At 38.9% G+C, this 22,832-nt stretch overlaps 1 protein-coding gene across 1 annotated transcript in view; it reads right to left on the bottom strand.

The window, feature by feature from the left end:
- The window catches only part of Spag1 (sperm associated antigen 1), a 62,805-nt gene that overhangs the window by 5,345 nt on the left and 34,628 nt on the right, over positions 1-22,832 (bottom strand). The window contains exons 11-16 of the mRNA XM_046464768.2: positions 16,221-16,580; positions 15,740-15,839; positions 11,638-11,790; positions 6,520-6,686; positions 4,677-4,818; positions 2,654-2,780 (exon numbers count right to left, since the gene is read on the bottom strand). Of these exons, the coding sequence (XP_046320724.1) occupies positions 2,654-2,780; positions 4,677-4,818; positions 6,520-6,686; positions 11,638-11,790; positions 15,740-15,839; positions 16,221-16,580 (1,049 nt within the window). The remainder of the gene's footprint in view (positions 1-2,653; positions 2,781-4,676; positions 4,819-6,519; positions 6,687-11,637; positions 11,791-15,739; positions 15,840-16,220; positions 16,581-22,832) is intronic.

The raw sequence follows: 22,832 nt of genomic DNA, 5'->3' as shown, positions 1-22,832 counted from the left end.
TGATCTTGAGTCAGCTAAACAGGTTTAAAGAAGCAACCAGTACAAGGTGGACCTGGTCTAAGAGTTTGGCCATATATAAATTCATGAGTCAAGCAAATTTATCCTCATTTACCCAAATCCATCAGCTCCAAGAGTTAAGTAAATTTTGAAGGACTCTCTTAATTCATGGTGCCACACACCATCGAGGAAATCTGGTTTTTTTTTTAATATTTATTTTTTGTAGTTGTAGTTGGACACAATACCTTTATTTTATTTATTTATTTTTATGTAGTGCTGAGGGCCTTGCACATGCAAAGCAAGCGCTCTACCACTGTGCCACAACCCCAGCCCCAGAAATCTTGACATTAGGTTTACAAAACAGTTTTGCTAACTAAAAGTGGAGTGGGGGTTAGGGTTGTGGCTCAGTGGGAAAGCACTTGCCTAGCACGTGTGAGGCCCTGGGTTCAATCCTCAGCACCACATAAAAAGTAAATGAATAAAAAAAGCTATAAAAAAAAGTGGAGGGGTCATCGGGGTCACCTGGACACTGGCACTGTAAATATGGTGCAGCTGCATGGCTCTCTCAGAAGGAGGCATCTGGTCCTGGCAGGAAGCGCAGACATGGCTCTACTGCAGTCTGAGCTGATCTGCGATCTAGAAATGCCTGGTTACTCTGCGCACACAGATGACACTCATCTGGTACACTAAGCAACATGACTCCCAGCAAAATCCAGGTATTTCCCTTTCAATGATGGGCATGGGATTAAAAGAACTATCTCTAACTCAAAAAGTCAAAACTACTCCCTGCACAAGCCTGTCCCCACTTCCTGGGTACCCTCCATTATCACACTGCACCTCCTAGGTCTCTAGGTGGCACTCCCTTCTAACCCCAGACATCTCACTGTTGTGTCCTGCCAACTTTATCATCAAACAACCTTGAACCAACTTCTGTTATGGTCTGAATCTGTTCCTCCAAAATTTGTATATTAAAGTTCTAACCCACAATACTGTACAATATAAGTATATTTGGAGACAGTCTTGAAAAGCGTAATTAAGTTAAAACTAGTTGGTTAGAGTGGGCCCTATTCCAATGTGACTGGTGCCCTTAAAAGAAATGGAAAGTTAGACACAGACACACAGGGAGGGAAGACTGTGAAGATGTAGAGAAGATGGCCATCTGCATACTAAGGAGATTAAGCCTCAGAAGAAACCATCCCTTCATGATCTTAGACCTCCAGAGTGTGAGAAAATAAATTTCTGTTGTTTAAGCCACTCAATCTGTGGCACTTTGTTACAGAAGCTCTGTAAAGTATACCTTCTCTCCTTCCTCTAGGCTATGTGCTTCTCACCTTGGTGGCCTCCCACTTACACTCCTATTCTATTAAAAGACCCCTCTCCGATCTACCTTCTATGTTGTCCCGAAATTGGATCTGTCACCGTAGTATTTATCCCCTAAGGTTGATCCCATCACCTGCAGGATCAAGCCTAACTTCCTTGGCCTGGCCTCTCTTGATCTGACCATCTCTATCCATCATCACTCCCACTTACTTTCAGCTGTATAGCTCATGAACAAGTTCATGTGCATAAGAATGTCATAGTAGTTTCACTCATAAAAGCCCCAAGCAAGAAACAACTGGTGTATGTATAACAACTTGTGATATTCACACAACAATGATAAAAGAAACAATTCCTGATACTCTCAAAATGAATGAATCTCAGGTTATATTGACTAAAAGAACCCCAAAGAATAGTGTACTCTATGGTGATGTCAAAACAAGCAAAGTTATGAAAATAGAAATTGAATAAAGAGGAAAGGGAAGAGACAGCAAAGAGGCTCGGGAAGCTTTCTGATATTTTCTGGGATTTCTGGTTACTATATTTTCTACATATAGGAACACTCATTCATTAAGCTTCCATGCAGAATTTGCATAAGGAAAAGTGTAATTATACAACACCCTCCTTATTCTGAACTAATGGTGTGGTTTTCTTTGAGTCAAATGCTGGTATGAGCCCACACAGACCATCAGCCAGCTTCAGGCTCACATCACTATGTACTTTACATCTCTGATATGTCATTGTGTTACTGGGTGACCCATCTTCCACTCAGATGCTTTCCCCCACCCTACCTCAACCACAATCTTTGCTGAAGGAACCAGTGGCACTGCTGGTGGTTTTCAGTAATTCAGTAACAACCTTTTGGTCTCCTAAAGTCAACCTGCTGAAACTCCTCAGGAAGGCAGAGGATAATTCTTACTTAAAGTTGGAAGGAATCCATAGTATAGTTAGGAGTGAAATCTGAAACCTATTCTAAGGCTTTAGGACTCATTAATATAGTTCTAGGACTAAATCTTAGATCATCTCATTCCCATTCCATGATCCTATGATTTTTTTTTTCTTGGTACCAGAAATTGAACCCAGGGGAGGGGCACTTAACCACTGAGCAATATCTCTATCACTTTTTGTTTTTTTTTTATTTTGAGACAGTGTTTCACTAAGTTGCTAAGGCTGGCCTTGAACTTATATGATCCTCCTGCCTCCGCCTCCCAAGCCACTGGGATTACAGATGTGTGCCACCATGCCACATGGTGAAGGCTGATCCTGAGATTTATGTTCATGGAAAACACCTGATATGTTCAAAGCAGAAATTTACACATGAAAATGCAGATGTCCTCACCTTGAGTCCTTTATGAGCCTGTGCCCGCCTATAATATGCTTTCACATTGTCACCATCTATCTGAAGCGCCTGATCACAGTCCTGCTTTGCTTCTTCAAACTGGCATAACTTCAGGTAACAGAGAGCTCTGTTGTAATGCAAGGGAACACAGCATTAGCAAAGGAAAGATAGCATATCTGTAAACTGAGACAACTAGTAAAAATCAGAGAACGGTTCAATGTGTCAGTTTCTACACTAAAGCTGTTTCAATTGAAACTGAACACATGACTCCAAGCTGTGAAACTCTCCTGCAGTGCATGAAATTACAGCACTGGCAATACAACTGCAAAGAAAGCCCTCAAGAAGGGTGCAGTCAGGTGCAGACAGAAGTAAACTGAGCAAATGTAATAAAGTCTGCACAGGTGTTCTGGGAGCACACAGCCAAGAATCACATCAGATCACACAGGGCAGAGTCAGGAGGGACAGCAGCGGAGACCTCCTGGAATAAGTGACATTTAAATTGAAATGCAGCGTATGAAGTGAGAATGATCCAAGTCACTAGGTTGAGAGAGTCAAGGTGACGGAAGGGGACGGTAGGGGACAGTGGAGGCTAAAGGTACAGCATGTGTACACACCTGTGCTGGGAGAGAGCATGAGGCTCCTAATGAATTAAGAAAAGCACCACATGGCTGCAGTGCAGGGCAGAGCCAGAAGAATGGGCAGGCCAGATCAAGGTCCTTACAAATCAGGGCAAGGAGGCTGAGCTGTATTCTGAGCTTAACAGAGGTCTGCTACAGGGACTTAATGGGGGCTGACATGTTTGCCAGGTTTTAGGAAGATCACCATAGCTACCTGGAGCAGAGATAAGAGAACTTAGGAGAACAAGACAAGCAGGAACATGAACATGAAGGCACACTATGGAGGGTGTTAGAGATCTTGGAGGAGACGACAGAGGCACAGAGAAGGGGAGTGATGTTGAAGGGGTCAGACAGGTCACGCTGAAGGGATATGTAGAGAGTAGGACCACTGAGCTTGCTGACATCTGAAACAGAGAGGTCAGGGGTAATGAGCAGCCCTGATACAGAAGGAAGGGGGTGTTTGGGTCTGACATTCAAAAGACACATTTGCAAAGTGCTAAATGGAGCTGACTGAGAGAGGGGATGAAATGGCCCCAACAGTTAGTCAACTGAAAAAGGGATTGAGAGCTCCTGAACCCTGAGATACCACAATAAGAAAAGCTGGCTGAGGGAGAAGAGAAGCTGTCTGTCCCTGCAGCCAGGGTAGGAAGGGTCTTCACTAAGAACCGCGCAGCCAGTGATGCCCATTCCCATAATATGGACAGAAGGGCAAAGAATTTAGTGATAAGGTTTTTGGCTAAAAGATTGTCACCAGAGGAAAACATTCAAAAACATGGTGATAGGCTAGGTCAAAAAGTTATCTGAAATAGAGGGGAAAGCCTGCAACTATCCTCTCCTACTCTATCACCCCAGATTCTAACCGCTCCCTGAAAATCCCCAAATCACCACTTATTAGAGAGAGATTGTCTACAACATATGGCAACCAAGCAGCATTCTAGAATAGTCTTCCTGTTCCTATTGCACACTATAAAGGTACTGGTTCTTTCCCTCAGCACTGCAGAAGAAAAAGCGCACTGCTCCATAAGACACTGTTTTGAAAAGTCATTGGCTCCCATTCCTCCCCCGCTAGGCAATGCCAAGCTCAGATAGCTGCAGAGGCCAGGAAGTCAGGAAGTGCCAAATCAAAACAGCACCAGCCCAAGCAGCAACTGTAGCTCAAGGGGACCCGTCACTCCCACACCTCACATTTCCAATCCCTTTGCAACCTCTATAGTCCCATCTCTTTCAGAAACACTCAGAAGACAACTTGACATATAAATTCCTAGAACCATGACCCCAAAACACTGGCAACTAATTACCATATTGTAAATTAATTGCACTAATTAATAGAATACTTTTAAAATTATTACTTTTAAAATAATCAGAAATCTTAACATAAGAAGTATATGAAGTTACAAAGAACTTGCCTGTTTGTATATATGGCACACTCCTTGTTATTAATCTTCAAGCATTCACTGTATTTACTAAGAGCATCTTTATAGTTTTTATCCTTTACATATTCATTTCCTTCTTCCTTAAGCACTTCAAACATTTTTTCTTCTATAGCTTCTATGGGACAAAGAAAAAAAAGAAAGAGATATTCATATAAATATCTCTATAAAATCCTAAGTATAACTACAGGTAAATCTAATGTTGCTAATTAATTTGATCACACACAATACAGAGCTTGTCTAAATGGAACAAAACTAAAAAGATAATCTGATTACAAATAAAAATAATTATGTAATTATAAAACTACAACTTTTCAATTACAAAATAAGGTGAGCATGGGGGAACATAACTGTAAACCCAGTGACTTGGGAGGCTGAGGATGGGCGATCACAAGTTTGAGACCAGCCTCAGTAACTTAGCAAGGTCCAAGGCAACTTAGCAAGGCCCACAGGAACTTATAGATATCCTGTCTCAAAATAAAAAACAAAAAGGGCTGGGGATGTGGCTCAGTGGTAGGTAATGCAGTCCTAGGTGTAAAACCCAGCACCACTCCCCCGCACACAAAAAAAATCACAAAATAAAATACAGGTAATTTCACACATTCTATCCATACTGGCATGATTTCTTTTGGGTTTATGGAAACCTTAACAAGCCAGAACTACCTGACAGATAGTCCAAACAAGGACAAGAGCTAGAGTCGCAAATATAACTGCTAATCTTAACTGGCAAGACTCATGGTGATTTCTGTAACCTCAATTCATGAGACTTTGTATGGCACTTTCACAAAAGTATAGGGCACCTTAGACGTTTCATTAAGCTGTGAAAATGGCAGATCCGTCTATGAAATGGGGATACAAACACCTTCAGTATTCGGCTCAATAATCATTTTCATAAATAATGGCAAAGAAACCTCTTAACCCTGAAGTGGATATCTAACCAGCATGACAAATTTCCTGTTAAATATTTATGCTGTATTACTTTTATTCCTTTATTCCTGTCACATACATGGTCTACTGGTTAGCTTAATTCTTCTTCTCAATAATAATGCTAATTTAATGTTTATTAAGCAGATACTATACGATTATACACTCAGTACATGTCATGTATACATATCTTCATTGTTTCTTGAGAAACCACCTCATGAGATATTCATATTTCCCCCTTTCCTATACACTTGGACATAGGAGGTATGAAACAACTTCTTTTTCTTTCTTTTTTTTTTTTTAAACAATGCACAGCTGGTTCATTTTATTTTCAGGATGAGAAATGGTGAATATTTCCAATCCATCACAATAGGCTTAGCATTTGTATCCAAACCTCTGTGGATACTCACATTTTTAGTATCATGTAGAGACATCTTGGGTATGATTATAGTGTGGATAACAACACAGTTTGAAGTTTGGAATGAGACATATGCCAAATCAAATTCCCTAACAGAATGCCCACTGAACATAAATTTTACAAAACAGACCTGGTACAATATCCAGCTAGTGATACACTGTTTGCTGTCAGGAAAGTCAGGGGCTGAGAAAGACCATAGAATTTCACATTATGTATCCAGGTACTCTTCTAACAACCTGCTTCCTAGACAGACTTGAAGTTCACTAAGGAAAACGGAAGCTTCAGATCCAAACTTCCAAACTTGAAGTCCAATCCAATTAAGTGTGAAACAACTTAAGACCACACAGTCAAAAAGCAGAACAGGGTCTCTTAACCCCAGGTCTGATGCCAGAGTTCAGTCTCTTTTCACTACTCCACTGTGGAAATACGAACATGGCTCAGGATAACTTCAGAGGAAATGAGTACAGGTTTCCCCACCTGTGATGCTTGGTGAGTGATGGCCGCTGGGATCTCCCCCTTGGTCTGGGGTCATGGGTGTGGCAGGATGCCAAGCTCGAAGGGGCTCAGAAGTGGGCACAGCAGGAATAGGTGATAGCTTCTCCCGCCAATTTGGACCATCCAGCTCCATTAAAATTCTTGTTATTCTAAAGAGAAAATGAGTGTTCTTTACTTATTATGCAATTTGACTTTTTACATTACTGAAGTCAGAGTAAGGCTGACAAACACTATATCTAATTATATGTATTTCTTTATAGAAAACATAAAACTTGAGCTATTTTCTTTCCACATAAAATAAATGTTTTCAAAGAACTTTTACAAACTGCCATTAATGATATAAATTCAGGCCATTTCTTTTTCTTTCTTTCTTTTCTTTTCTTTTTTTTTTTTTTGTTGTTGTTTGTTTGTTGGATTCAGGGTTTTTATGCTGCCCATACTGGCCTCAAACTTGAGATCTTTCTGCCTTGGTCTCCTGGGTAGCTGAATGACAGGTATATACCACTGTGCCCAGATAGACCATTTTCTAATCAAAAGAAAAATAGCATTTTTAATTTAATTTTTTTAGTATGTACACAATTAAATTTTAACTTTTGAAAAGTGAAATATGAAACCAAAATTTAGGAGACCTAAAAGAAATATTCCCCAATATTTAATGCAAGTACTAAATTGAAAATGTATTGCTCGAGAATAATCAGAAGTACTTTAGAATTTCTTGGCACAAACTGCACTACAGTGGTTGACAACAGGTATGCAAGACTGGTGCTAGAAGTGATTATGGCTAGCTGTCATGTGGAACACCGCTTCTTAAATCATAGGTTAAGATAGTCTTACCTTGTATTTTTGACTTTCAAATTATCCATATATTTATTTTCTTTTCATATGAATAAAGATGAAAAAATAGGATATTGGAGTCTACCATAAAGGTCCTTACACAATTAACACTTACTAATGACAATCATAAAATTCAGGTTAACATCCTTAAGTATTACCTTCTCATTGTTTTAAACAAACAAAATGTCACACGGATTTAAAAACAAAACTGAATTATGTCTTTGGGATGAATCTGGTTTAAAAAAGGCACTTCCCAAGACTGAGAAGGTTTATTGCTAATTAATTAACAGAATGCACTGAAGTTAGCAGCTAAGTCTACAGTCTCAAATAGATTTTTTTTTAAGTTGTTGATGGAACTTTATTTTTTTATTTATATGTGGTACCAAGAATGGAACCCGGTACCTCACACATGCTAGGCAAGTGCTCTACCACTGAGCCACAACCCCAACCCCTCAAATACTTTTTGTGTGAGGAATCTGTATATTATATGCAGACAACTGTAATATACACACTTTTTCTACAGTTTCTAACCTGAAATTTCAAGAGCAATCTTTGGTTATGATGACTAAGTCTCATTGAATGTAAAAAACTAAACTTGAAAATTAATGTATAACTACCCACAACTGCAGAAGGAAAAAGAAGCTTTTGAAAAAAGAATTTTTAAGCAAAACTTATATTACCAGTAGAGAGGAAGGAAGAAGCAGCTGAAAAAAGATGATGTGTTGCCAGGGAGTGAATAAGTATATGCAGGGAAATCTAACATAGTAAGATTCCTAGAGAGGAAGAGAGGAATATGGTTAATGGAAGACAGAAACAAAATAAGCACAAATGTTTAAATTAAAAAAAATTAACAAGTTGCTGATGCTTACTTTTCCATGATGAGCTGAAACAGATGGAAAAGCAAGCATAAATATGGGATTCATGAAAAAAAAAAAACAAAATTTTAAAAGTGGATCTTTTATATTAAATATATATGGCAAAACCAGAGAAAGCCTCCTCTCGTCTTTGTTATAGCAAAGTATCCCAACAAGAACCATTCAATTAAAAAATAACATAGTCTTAAAAGTCACTTGGTATGAAAGAACCTTGAGCATATATACAAAATATAAAAAAATCTCAAAAAGTTAAATGTAGCCATGTGAACCAGCAATTCTGCTCATATATACCAAAAGGAACTGAAAACAGGTATGTAAACAAAGTTATCCATAAGTGTTCATAACAGCATTATTCACAATAGCCAAAAGGTAGAAACAACTGCAATGTCCATTAAATGGTGAATGGATAAACAATACATGATATATACATACATATAATGGAATATTATTCAGCCATAAAAAGAAATGAAGTACTGATACATGCTACACCATAGATGAACCTTGAAAACATTACACTAAATGAAAGAAGCCAAACACAAAAAGTCACATAGTGAATGACTCTATGTATATGAAATATACAGAGCAGATGAAGACAGCAGATTGGTGATTGGTATGGGATGGGAAAGGGAGAAGGAAGAGTGATGGCTACTGGTTTCCTTTTGGGATAATGAAAATGTGTTGGAACTAGAAGGAAACAATGGTTGCAACACACTCTGAGTGCACCAAATGCGACTGAATTGCACACTTTCAAGGCAGGTAGTTAATTTTATGCTATGTGAATTTTATCTCAATTTTTAATTAAATATTAAATGCCGAAAGAGTAATCACAGTATCTCAGACACAAGTTCTCCCTTCAAACCATTCAGATTACTACCATAAACCATTGACACTACCACTAGTTTTCCAGAAATATCTTTTTATCAGGCTCCTCCTCTCTGTCATATGTCACTCCATATTTCAGAAGAGCTTCTGTGACAAGATCCTCCTTTCTCCAACCAGAAAACTGCCAGGCAAAGAATGGAGACAACTAAACACAGAGCCCCAAAGCTCAGGAGCACACTGAGCTTCCCCTGCTGGAGAACACCCTCATTCGACACGTTGTTGCTGAGGACAGCTATCTACTCGCAGCTATGAAAATGGAAACACCATGATTCCTGACCTCAAGGAGCTCCCAGCAGAATGACAGAAGAATTTTATAAAAAGAGACACAAAGAATATAAAAACAATATGGGTGGGTAATGAGAGAAGGCCAGCATTATGGGGCACTGAGAAAGGGAAGCTAAGGTTCACGAACGAGGGAGGGGGGGGTTTAGAGGGGGTGTCGGTGGGTCAGAGAAAGGCATTTCCTAGAATAAGGAAGCAAGTCCTCTCCTAAAGGGTGACCTGGAATTTACCAGACCAAATGAGGACAAGGCCTTCAGGCACATATGAGATGGCAAATGGCAGTAAGGTGGTTGGGCATCACCAGGTAAGATTGCCTAACAGCTCACAATCAAGGAGGCTGCCAATGCTGAGGCTGGGTCTCTTCCCACTCTGCCACAAACAACCAATACAGGCTGAGATCCCCTACTCTAAATGCTTGAGACCACAAGTGTTTCAGATTTTAGATTTTTATTTCCAGATTTTGGGATAGTTCCATATATGTAGGTGATATTTAGGGGATGGGGCTCAAGCATAAACATGAAATCCATTTATATTTTATAAGCCGCCTTATTTATACACATAGCCCGAAGGTAATCCTATACAATATTTTTGGTGCATCTGTATTTGACTGTGATGGTCATATTAGGTCAGGTGTGGAATACTCATGGTATTGTGCTCAGAAAGTTTTAGATTTTGGAGCACCTTGGATTTCAGATTTCCAGAGTTAGGGATGCTCAACCTATGTATATCCCTTTCTGTTAGTCAAGCTGGGATCAGACAGGTTTCATGTGACCACCAGGTGGGAGCTCCAGGGAATGACTCTCAGCTCTGCATATAGATAGATCTTTCTAACAGCTTTCTCCACAGTGGGCTAAGGCCATGTAGGAAGGCAGGGCATGGCTTCAAAAATGAATTAACATAAAACATGCCATTTTCATTTTCTAAGTTTTGCTCAAGGTTTTCCTGGTGTTCCTCAAATGTACTCTTCAATGACTGTGGCCTGCACCCAGCCCTGATCTTACTATCTAACAAATGTCCCACCTGGGGATAATCTGTCTTATGTAAGTGTCCACCATAATTTCTATATTCTAATTTACTGAAAGACAGAGACCAAGTAATTTCTCGCCTCTTTGCTTTTTTAAGGGGAGTGGGACCTAGTTAATAGACCAGCATAGGGTACAGGGTGAGCACATAAATATTCAAGAAGTTATATTTTGGACAAATGGAATCAGAAATTATTATACATACTAGAAATGTCATCCAACTCATAATTTTCAAATTTCACCTGAAAAGTAATTATCAAGTCTAGAGATTTTCTTATATGTGCCCAAGGCAGGGGGCAGGTACCGGGTATAGAACCAGAGCGTTTTTAAAAAAATTTTTTTTTAGTTGTAGATGAACACAATACCTTTATTTATTTATTTATTTATTTTTATGTGGTGCTGAGGATCAAAACCAGTGCCTCATACATGCTAGGCAAGAGCTCTATCACTGAGCCACAACCCCAGACCTGGAACCACAGCTTTGAGCATGTGTGCAACCACTGAGCCTCAGCACCAGCCTGAGTCTGGAAACTCCTACCTTCCCATTCTCACTCAGGGTAAGATCATCATAATATCAATTTGATCCAAACTCTTTGGTATTTCACCATTATAAAATAATACTCTTCCTAATTTACAAGGATCTGAGACAAGTATCTAGCTGGGTCATGAAGATGTCCACCCTCCTGAGCAAAAACACTCCACACAGATGCCTCTGCCAACAGACCTAGTGCCAATAAACACCTTGAAATCCTGTGAGAAGATTTGACCCTGTGAGAAGATGCATTTCTGGTATTTATGACACTAATGAAAACACCTTCCTAATATCACAGGTTATTTAAGCAGCATGTATGAACTATACCCTGTATTAGCTTTAAAAAAATTCACAGAATAGTAATAAATGGACCATGAAACAAATATAAAGGTCTGAGAGGACCACAATATATATGAAGGGTTAGTTAGAAATTAAGTTAGAGAGAGAGAGAGACAGAGAGATATGAAGTTTAATGAAGTGACATGAAATTTAAAGAAGGCAATCATTCATGTATGTTTTGAACAACCAATAAAAAAAATTAAAAAAAAAAAAAATAAAGTAAATAACTGAGAACACATCTGCACTTCGACATCATTCTTGAAGGGGGGGAAGGGAAAAATCAATTCCATTAGAAAACAAACAGACTTTAGTTAGCTGACTCAGATTAGATTACCTGTTAATACTGTCATTCGCTAGCTGGATTCCACAGTCTATTTGCAACACTGTTTTATAATCAACATAAGCTTTCCCGTACTGCTCTAAAGTTTCATAGGCCATTGCTCGTCGCAGAAGAGGTTTCATTGAGAATGGATGAAGTTCCAGAGCCCTAAAGACAAAAATATTACATATCATTGATCCTGAAAGCCACTCCTTAATATACAGTATTAGACTCAAATATGTACATATCTAATATTTCATTCTGGAGACCTGGTAACATAAAAGAAAGGCAAAACCAAAGTAGCAGAGCCATCAAATTTGTGGTTACTTTCTTTGAAGCTGTACCAAAGCTCTACCATTTACTCTTTGCCCACTGAGGCGGGAGCTCCCTGCAGCATGCCTCAGCCTCCCCAGTGCCCTCAGGGAGCCTTGCATGGCCCCATGCACAGAGTAAGAGATTCATGTTACTAACAGAGTAAAACAAAAATCATTAAGTGCAACTGTATTTAATAAGGCACTTTAGTCTGAAATCACAAAACCTTGCATAGCATTTTGAAAATCAGCGCTCTAAAACTTTCTATGTTTCATTATGATTTACTTGTTGCAAAAAAGTGTCAAAGATAGACTAAGGCAATCAAGGAACTACACTTAAAATGATCTTTTGTATGCCATGATTTTTCATCTTGAACTTTTAAGTTTATGAAGTGCTTCCAATATCACTAAAGATGTATTTCAAGGCTGTGTTCTTTGTTTTGTTTGAATAACTATTTAAAGCTACTTCAGTACTTCATGTACTTTATTTTACTCCGAAATAGAACATAAAAGACTGTATATTGCTGAGGGCCTTGCTAGGAGAACAGAGACTAAAAATGTGTCCCTCTCGCAACCACTTGACTATATCCATTTCACAGCAGCCTTCCAGTGCTCGCAGTGCTGTTCATTAGATCAAGATGGCCCACAGCCAAGCTTAGGTTCCATAATTGATAAGGCATTTCACTTTTAGTACATTTTTGCATGGTAAATGCAACTTTCTTTATTTCCACAATCTCAAAATTGCATATGAGGTCAGGTGTGGTGGCCCACAAGTGTAATCTCAGTAGCTTGGGCAGTAGAAGCAGGAGGATCATAAGTTCAAAGCCAGTGTCAGCAATTTAGCAAGGCGCTAAGCAACTCATTGAGACCCTGTCTCTAAAAAAAAAAAAAAAACCACCATGAATACAGGGGACTTCTGAACCAGAGCTTACAAAAGAGGCTATCATTCAAGTTAACACAGTTAAGACCCTAAAGAGTCTCCTAATTTCAAGTCTGGCAGAAAATAGCAAAGACAGGCAAAAGCAGAGGATATAGGCAACACTCATTTGTATTTAGTCTGTCAAAATATCCTCAATGGAAAGTTGCCCAAAGATTTTTTTTGGTGTGGTTTAAATAACCCCAAAGGGTTTTGTCTGACCAACTGGAAACTTTTTTGTGGGAGGGGGTGTTTAAAAAATGTTGAGAATAAAAAATTTCTAGAATATTGGTTCTCAAACTTTGCTTAGCCATCAAAATGTCTTTGTACCCAAGGGCGTAATACAGAAATATGGAGACAGATGGTGTGGAGAGGGGCAGGGCTCTGGGCCCCTTATATATCTCAAACACCTCCATCACTCCCCTAGCGATTCTCAAACATACCACTGGGAAACAATGAAGATCCTGAGCATAGATACTTAAAATTAAAAAGCAAATTTTCTCTAAGATACATAAAACATTATTTTCACGGGTCAATTTTTAATTTTTAATATTTTAAATTCTGTCCCCATAGTTTTCCTTTGTCAATATCTGACCCATGGTACCACTTGTCTGGTAATGATAGCTCAAAGAAATCTTCAATGAGCAAGATAATTAACTGAAAAACTAAAAGGGAAGCTTCCTTGAAAATGTATGCAGTCTTTTGGGGGTAAAAAGATAGTCATGTTGTCTGTTAATAAATTATTTCTAGTTCACAGAGATTTAAATACATCCATATTTCAGCATGTCCACAAAGGCACAGCATGGCTTCTCTGGCATAGAAACAAGTTTGAGAATCACAGCTTTAGAATGATGTCACTCTCCACTGGGCATCATCTCCAATCCCCTCCTGCTGGGACTCACATACCAGCTATCAAAGAAAATATCTAAGTAGGTCGGCAGGCCTTTGTGGAGGTCAGCACTGACCAGCAAAGCCAGATTCCTTGGCCTAGAACACAGCTCTTGTCTAAGGACATCCTACCTAAAACCACACCTCAGTGGCCAGCTCCTGTTCTCCCCTAGGACCAGCCCCCATTCTAGTCTCCCTGGACACCATGGCTGGAGTCCCATCTTTGGCTTCCTCCTGGGTTGTTACACTGATACACGTGAATTTTAGCCAGTAAATGCCTGCCTCCTAAAACAATCTCACTTAAGGGCAAAGTGAATCCACTGTTTCACAGTAGGCAAGTGAGTCTCAAGTTTTAATTAAAACATCCTGATCTCGCTTCATTTAAGAAGGCCTATGACTAACCTGAAAGGGAATGTATCAAAAACAGACACCGGAGCTTGGAAGGATGCTAGCTGTATATCTCAACATGCCTGGTATCTAACAAATTCACATGGTCTTGTCAATTACAGGCAGTGCTAAATGTTTAAGGATGGCCTCTCTAGGAAAACAAAAAAGGTTTGAAAGCCGAGCGACGTGGCACTTGCCAGTTTTCATGGTATCAGTGCTCACACCATGGCAGAGTCCAAGCTACCAACTTATTATCAACCAGCTCACAAAATCCTGAAACTGTTAGATTAGCTGGTGTAAACCAGCACAACTATTCATGGGTCAGGCCAAATATAAATACTCATGTTAAATCTGAACATATATAAAACTAGCAAAAAAAAAAAAAAAATCCAAGTGCCTTAAGGCTTTTTTATATTGTAGGCACAGATCCTAGCAAATTTTGCCCTATTGATAGATAAACTGGCACTGTCAATGAAATAAATAATAAAGTATTCATATTATGGTGCCCACATAATCTGTTGTCCAAACTAAGCCTTCTTAGAGTAAAAAGCAGTGACAATTAACAATTACACGTGATAATAGAAGTAAACCAGGGCTGTGTGAGTCAAATGAGGACTTATTTTTCAGATGCACTAACAGTAACTTCTTGCTAAAGGGCTTCTGAAGTAGGCTTATTACTTAATGGCAAAAGAAAACAGTATGTTTCATTCATGTAATCTATTAATCCATCCTGGCAAGGTGACTTGGTGACTATATTGTGCGTTGAAGGAGTCAAAGCTGTATAAAAGAGCTTTCCTGATTGTAAACGGTTTAAATCCACTACAGTGAATGACAGGAACTTATAGGTGTGACCAAGTGTCAATTTAGGTGTTACAGATGTACAAACAGAGCCTGAGGAGATCAAGAAAGCAGACAGAAGGACAGGTGAGCAAGGATTTCAGGAGGAAAGATATGGAGAAGACATTACTAACACTGGGGACAAAGTGGGCAAAGGCTTGGAGACAGGGCCATGAGTGTAAGGAAGTGGTCCAGCTGACCAAATGGGAACAGGAAGCTTGTTTGGGGGCATTGTGGTGTCACAGTAGGTTATAATTGTCTGGAAGACAATACTGAGCCATTAAAGACCTTCTGGAAACAAGCTGAACAAAATAATGCTTCAGGAGAAGTTATTCTGTGGCCACAGTGAACTGGAACTAGTTATTAGGATTCTTCAATAGTCTAAAGGTGATATGAAAATAGCATCCGTTAGGGTGGGGGCAAGGAAAATGAAAAAAAGTTTAACAGTTCATGTGGGGCTGGGATTGTGGCTCAGCGATAGAGCGCTCCTCTAGCATGTGGGAGGTCCTGGGTTCGATCTTCAGCAACTCATAATTAATCAATCATAGATAGATAAATAAATAACCAAGTAGTGTCCAACTACTTCTAAAAAATAAATATTAAAAAAAAAACAGTTCATGTATGAGTGGAGAATTAGGACCTTTCAGTATTAATCAATTAACATACCTTAAAGCTGTCTTAAGAAACTGGACCTTTATGCAGAACATTTAGGAGAATATGTATTCACCACATTGAAATTATAACAATCTCTTAACAAACCTGAAAACGTGCAGTTTACCTGTTACAATCCTGAATGCAGCCACTGCAGTTTCCTTCTTTTAGGTAACATGCTGCTCTATTTGAATATAAGATACTTAGATCATCTGCACTTTCACTTCCTAAAATCACATTTAATTAAATACAGTTAAAATCCATTAGCAAAATCACAGTTCACCAGAATTAAAAGACAACTGCAGTCTCAATGGCACTGCAGTGCTACAGACTGCTCATCATGCAGAGCTCTTGGAGCTGCTACCCCTGCAATGGCCACAAAGGAAAGCCGAGCAGAGACCAATGCGACCGTGCCTGGCAGGGCACACGTTCCACATTCCAAGGTATTGCTCACATAGGTCAAGTCTTAGCGCACTTAGTCACCAGGAAGGAATGCAAGGGGGCAAGGGCTGTCACCTAGCAGGCGGCTTGCACCACTCCCACACGAGTCCCCTTAGGTTTGGGAAAGCCCGAGTAGCCCGGGTCGGTCTCGGGAACAGCTCACCTACCTGCAGGCTCCAATTGCGCTATCGCCACAGAGTACCGGCGGGCGGCCTCAGCGAACTGTCCATTTTTGAACAGCTCGTTGCCCTGACTCTTCAGGCCGTCCGGGCCGAGCCGGGCCCCTGCCGGGGACGCGTCGGTCTCATTGGGGTCCCCAGCACCCCGCCCGCCGCTGGAGTGCCCGTTGGCGCCGTCGCCGGTCGTCGCTGGGGCCAGTGGTCCGCCCCGCTTCTCTGCGCCGGGCCCGGGCGCCCGGCCCCGCCACGGCGCGCCCCTCGCCGGCCGCTTGCCGCCCTCGCTTTTGCCGGTCAGCTTCTTCTGGATGTTGCCCATGGTGCGCGGGGCTCGCGCCCGCGGGGCGGCCGCTGTGGGGAAGTGGATGCGGGAAGTGAGTATTTGCATCACCAGCACCGACGACCCGGAGGCCGCGAGGTGCCCGGTGCCGAGGGCGGGCTCACGGGGAAGCCGAGCCGGGCGCCGCCCCCACGGGCGGAGCCGCGGTTCCCGGACCTCCCGGGCGCGTCCGAGTCCCCGCCCCCGGGCTCGCGCGAAGGAGGCTAGACCCTCAGTTAACCCTTTAATGTCAAGGGCTTGCGGCCGAAAACTAGCCGTTTGAAAACCGTGTCCACAATCAGGCCATACCTGCTGAAGTTCATCTTACATATTTACAACTTAAGGATGAATTAACTAGAACTTGACGAACACAAGGACTGCACCCAACGTTAGGGGCACCCTTTATTTTAAAGGACCAGCGGAAAAGGTCATTTAAAATAAAAAGTCAAAGTGATTATTAAGTCATTTCAAAGTGATTTAGCAAACACATGAGATAAAACAGGCACCTAGTATTTATACTTAAAGGGACCATTAAAAACAGTGAATTTTCCATTCTAATGCCTTATTCAAATTAAAAATTACTTTGCATTTGATTGAAAGATTTCTGCCATTAACTTTAACAATAATTACTGAATCTATTTTTAAATGAAAATTATTTATATTTCATTAATTTAAATATTCATAAATATTTAAAACAAAACAATCATGTCAAGATACTGTTGAAAAGCACTTACATATTCAGATTTCCAAGCATTCTCTTTTAACAAGTTCTAATATGATTTTTAGTAGCTATAATTTTCCATTCTCTTTCATGAATTGTAAAGCCAAGATTTGAAGGGCAAAAACAGAGGGAACAGAAACTACAACCATCTCAATGAAAATCAGTAGATGACCTATCATTCTAAAGCAAGCAACAACAACATATTAATTAGTAGTTTTCAATATAACCGAATAACATTCCATTTGGATCACCAATCAAAAGGGGCTCAATATCCCATGGGATACTGGAGAAGGGCTGTTCAGGAGAAATGGCCTTTTCCAGATACATGGACTTGGGAGCATATAAAGGATCATCAAGTCTGGGTATGGATGGGATTACCAGAGCCTCCAGAGGATATGAGAAATACTGACAAAGAATGAGCACAGGAAGAATCTCCAATGTAGATGGAAGAATGCCTAGAAATGAGAGAAGAACCAAGGGTAGGTACTGCCTTAGAAACCGTGGGTAGGGAAAAAAATTCACAAAAAAATATCAAAAGAAGGAAGGGCCAACAGTATGATCTTCAGCAACGTAGTTTGAATAGTTGGAAGCAAAAATCCTCAACAAAATACTAACAAGACTGATTCAACTCCATATTAAAGGACTATATACCATGACCAAGTGGGATTTATCCCAGGAATGCAAAGATTGTTCAACATTGGAAAGTCAATGCCAAAGGAGAACACATGGTCATTACAATTGATAAAGAAATGGCATGTGACAAAATCCAACACCCTTTCATGATAGAAATATTCACAAAACTAGAAATTTCTCAACATGATAAAGGATGTTTGTGAAAAGCCCACAGCTAACATCATATTTAATGGTGAAAGAATGAAAGCTTTCCCACCAAAGATCAGCAACAATGATGTCCAATTTCACCATTATTATTCAACACTATACTAAACATTGTAGCCTAATCAATTAAGCAAGAAAATGAAATAAAAGGCATCAATATCAGAAATTCTATCCATAAATGATATGATCCTATAAATACAGAAAATCCCAAAGAATCCACTAGGGGATGGGGGAAAGCCTACTATAATTAATAAACAAATTCATCAAAGCTGGAGGATACAAGATCAACATTCAAAAAATTAGTATGTTTCTATATACCAACAAGGAACAATCTAAAAAGGAAATCAAGGAAATAATTCTATTTATAATGGCATGTAAAATATCTAAGTATAAATTTTAAAGAAATTAAAAGACAAATAAATAGAAAGGTGTCCTGTGATCATGTTAGAAAACTGTTCTAAGAGTCAGTATTACCCAAAGCAATGTACAGATTAAACACAATCCCTATTCAAACTTTTTTGCAGAAATGGTAGGGTCAACCCTCAATTCACATGTGTTTATTGTTCAAAACAGCCAAATAATCTTGAGAAATAAAGAACAAAATGGAAGGACTTACAATTCTTAATTTCAAAACTTACTAAATACTATAGTAATCAAAATAGTGTGGTGCTGGCATAAGTACAGCCACACAGACTAATGGAATACAATTGAGAATTCAAAAATAAGCCCATATTTCAAGGCCAAATGATTCTTTTTTTTAATATTTATTTATTTTTTAGTTGTAATTGGGCACAATATCTTTAATGTATTTATTTATTTACTTTTATGTGGCGCTGAGGATCGAACCCAGGGCCTCACAAGTGCTAGGCGAGCGCTCTGCCACTGAGCCATAAGCCCAGCCCCCCAAACAGATTCTTGATGATTGTGCCAAGTCCATTCAATAGGAAAAGAACAGTTTCAAATGGGTGCTGGGACAACTGAATTTCCACATGCTAAAAACAAAACAACAAAAAACTAAGTTGGACTCCCACCTCACACCATATATAAAAAATAATTAAAATGGATCAATGACCTCTATGTAAGAGCTAAAGTCAACTAGGCATGGTGGTACACACGTGTTAATCGCGACTTTGGAAGTTGAAGCAGGAGAATCACAAGTTTGAGACCAGATTTAGTAACTTAGAGAGGCACTAAGCAATTTAGCAAGATCATGTCTTGAAATAAAAAATAAAAAATGGCTGGGGATATAGCTCAGTGGTAAAGCATCTCTGGGTTCAATTTCCAATATCAAAAAAAGAAAAGATCTCAAGTCATAAAAATCTTATAAGAAAATATAGGGGCAAACTTTCATAATGTACAATTTGTGGATTCTTATACATGACACCCAAAGCAAAAACAAACAAAAGCAGATAAATTGGACTTCATCAAAACTAAAGCTTTTATGCCTCAAAAGAAATTACCAACCAAGTAAAATGTCAACTGAATGGGAAAAAAATTTGCAAATCATGTATCTATCTGATAAGGGTCTAATATCCAGAATATATAAAGGACATTCACTTTAAAATGGGCAAAGGAGCCAGGCACAGTGGTGTTTGCCTATAATCCCAGCAGCTGGCAAAGCTGAGGCAGGAGGATCCCAAGTTCAAAGCCAGCCTCAGCAAAAGTGAGGCACTAAGCAACTCAGTGAGACCCTGTCTCTAAATGAAATACAAAATGGAGCTGGGGATGTGGGTCAGTGGTTAAGTGCTCCAGTACCAAAAAAAAAAAAAAAAAAAAAATGGGCAAAGGATTTGAAGGGACATTTCTCCATATAAGATAAACAAATAACCAATAAGCATATAGAATGATGGTCAACATCATCATTAGGGAAATGAAAATCAAAACCATAAGGATAATATGTCAAAATACACTCTACTGTCATGTGTATAAAAAAAAGTTAAAAAAAACATAGGGAGATACCATTTCATACCCTTTAGAGTGGATAATCAAAAAGGCTGACAATAAGAAGTGTCGGCAGGGCTGAGGCTGTGGCTCAGTGGCAGAGCGCTCGCCTAGCATGTGTGAGGCCCCGGGTTTGATCCTCAGTACCAAATAAAAACAAACAAATAAAATAAAGGTATTATGTCCAACTACAACTAAAAATATTAAAAAAAAGAACTGTCGGCAAAAATTTGGAGAAATTAGAACCTTTAAATATTACCAGTGGGAACAGTAAACGATGTAGCCACTTTGAAATACAGTCTACAGTTCCTCAAGAAGTTAAACATATAGTTACCACATAACCCAGTAACTCTAGGTTCAAGTACATGCCCAAGAAAACTTAAAACATCTATGCACACACATAAAAATAGTACATAAATGTTCTGACAGCATTATTTTTAATAGCCAAAAAGTAAAAACAACCCAAATATCCATCAACTGATGTATAAAGAAAACGTGGTATTATCCATACAATGGCATAGTATTTGTAAATAAAGGAATGAAGTACTGATACATGCTGTAACATGGATTAATCCTGAAACATTATATTAAGTAAAATAAGACAGGTTTGAAAGGCACAGATTATATTATTCTACTTATATGAAAAATTTGAATTAGCAAATCCCCAGAGGAAAAAAAAAAGATTAATGATCACAGGGGACCAGGGAAAAGAAAGAATGAGGAGTTACTACTAATGGGCATGGGATTTCTTTTGGGGTAATAAAAATGTCCTGGAATTAGACAGTGGGATTAGCTGTACAATATACTAAATATACTAAAATTCACTGAATTCAAAAAAGGATAAATTAGGGGCTGCAACTGTGGCTCAGTGGTAGAGTCCTTGCCTAGCATGTGTGAGCACTGGGTTGGATCGATCCTCAGCACCACATAAAAATAAATAAAATAAAAGGTATTGTGTCCATCTACAACTAAAGCATTCTTTTAAAAGGACAAATTACATCTCAATTTTTTTTAAAAAAAGATTTCACCTCACTTTTGACCACAAAGGGTACTTTTCCCTCCTATCTTGGATACTTTGGTAAAATAAAAATAACCCATGTTTAATTTTTTTATGTCTCTATTTTATTTGTTTATTTTTATGTGGTGCCAGGGATGGAACCCAGTGCCTCACTCATGCTAAGCAAGAGCTCTACCACTGAGCCACAACCCTGGCCCTTAATTTTTATTTTTTAATTAGGAATAAAAAATTATCAGTCATTTATACTTCTTTATTAGTGATATGTCTGTTCATATGTTTTGCCCATTTTTATACTAGCTCTTCATCATTTTCTTATTGTTTTGTTAAAAATTCTTTATATTAAAAGGTATGAGCCCTCAGCCACTTTGCCTAGTTTGTTATTTGCCTTATAGTTAGTTTTTTTTTTTTTTTTTTTTTATTTATGGCACCTAATGTATACAGGTTTTTCATACTTACCTAATCAGAAATAATTATGATTTTGTTTATTGTTTTAATTCTTAGATCCCTGCTCTCCTGATTCTGCCAATTCTAGAGCAAGGGAAATATTTATATTTGATTCTTCTGTTTGTGAAGGACTGTTTAATTTTCTTACATTACATTTTTAAGTGGGAGATGAGCAACAGCACCACAAAGGAAACTGGCTTTCTTCTGATTGCTTCTCACAGACTCTGTAAGGTGACAGGTGGAAGTGAGGACCAAAGTCTCTGACAGCTACAATTGTATGATGACATCCACTTCTTCTTATTGACCCCATTAGGGAAGAAAAAACACAAGTAGATGGGGAGGTTCTGAGAAAAAGCCCATGAACTCAAATCCCCAGATCTAATCATCCTGGCAAGTAGTCAGGTGTTTCTTAATATTAGTCCTTAGAAGAACAGATGAAGGAAGCCTATCAACTGTCTTATTTCAATACCTGCCAGAGTAGGTGCTCAGTAACTGTCAGTTGTTAATTGAATCCATGGGTTATGCTGTACTTCAGTCTGGATGAATTGGGCCTGATCAATCCAAGTGGAGCTTATAAAGGAGAAGCAATATCAGCAAAGGTTACAAAACATGAATTGCTGCATTTCCCATGATCCTCACAACCCCCTGGAATTACCCCATAATGACTAGGAATTCTTTCTCAGAATGTGGTGGGATGGAAAACAACATGCAAAATTCCAACTAGATAAATTCCTTCTGGGTAACATTTATTTTCCTACAAGTGATTTGGATTGCTTCTCTCACATCCAAGGCTCTAGGACCTCCTTTTACATATCATCCAACAATGTATCTTGACAGAGGTGAGCATTAGCTAGTTCAACTGATTGTGTGTCACCTTAAGAATAAAAGGAGTTTCCAGCTAGTTATCCACCTCATGTTGATTTGCTTCCCTGATAAAATTTATATTCTATCAAGAATTTTGGTTTCCTGAATCATACATGTTATATATTCCTTAGTCTATAAAATAATTATGGGAGGATATTAATGACAATAGAAAAATGATCCCCTTAAAGCTCTGGAGATTTGAATGGGAACACTGCTTCTCTATTACACTCATAGATAATTGCCTACCTCAGAGAGAAACATCAGTTGGTTAACAGATATACACAATAACTATCCTGATTCAGATTTCTAATCACAGAAGTATTATTAGAAGTAATTATTTTTTAAAAAACATATTAGCCATTTCCTGTTTGTTTATCTATTTGGAAGGAAGGCTTTTAGTTTCATAAATGATCACACTCATCTTTAACTCATCAGCTCCTCAACTGGTGCTGTTATTGA

Source organism: Marmota monax, unplaced genomic scaffold (assembly GCF_021218885.2).
Source record: "Marmota monax isolate L192 unplaced genomic scaffold, Marmota_monax_Labrador192_F-V1.1 WCK01_AAM20220418_F8-fsc00003, whole genome shotgun sequence".
Taxonomy (NCBI): Eukaryota; Metazoa; Chordata; class Mammalia; order Rodentia; family Sciuridae; genus Marmota; species Marmota monax.
The sequence above is the reverse complement of the archived record's forward strand: the minus strand, read 5'-3'. Positions and strand labels throughout refer to the sequence as shown.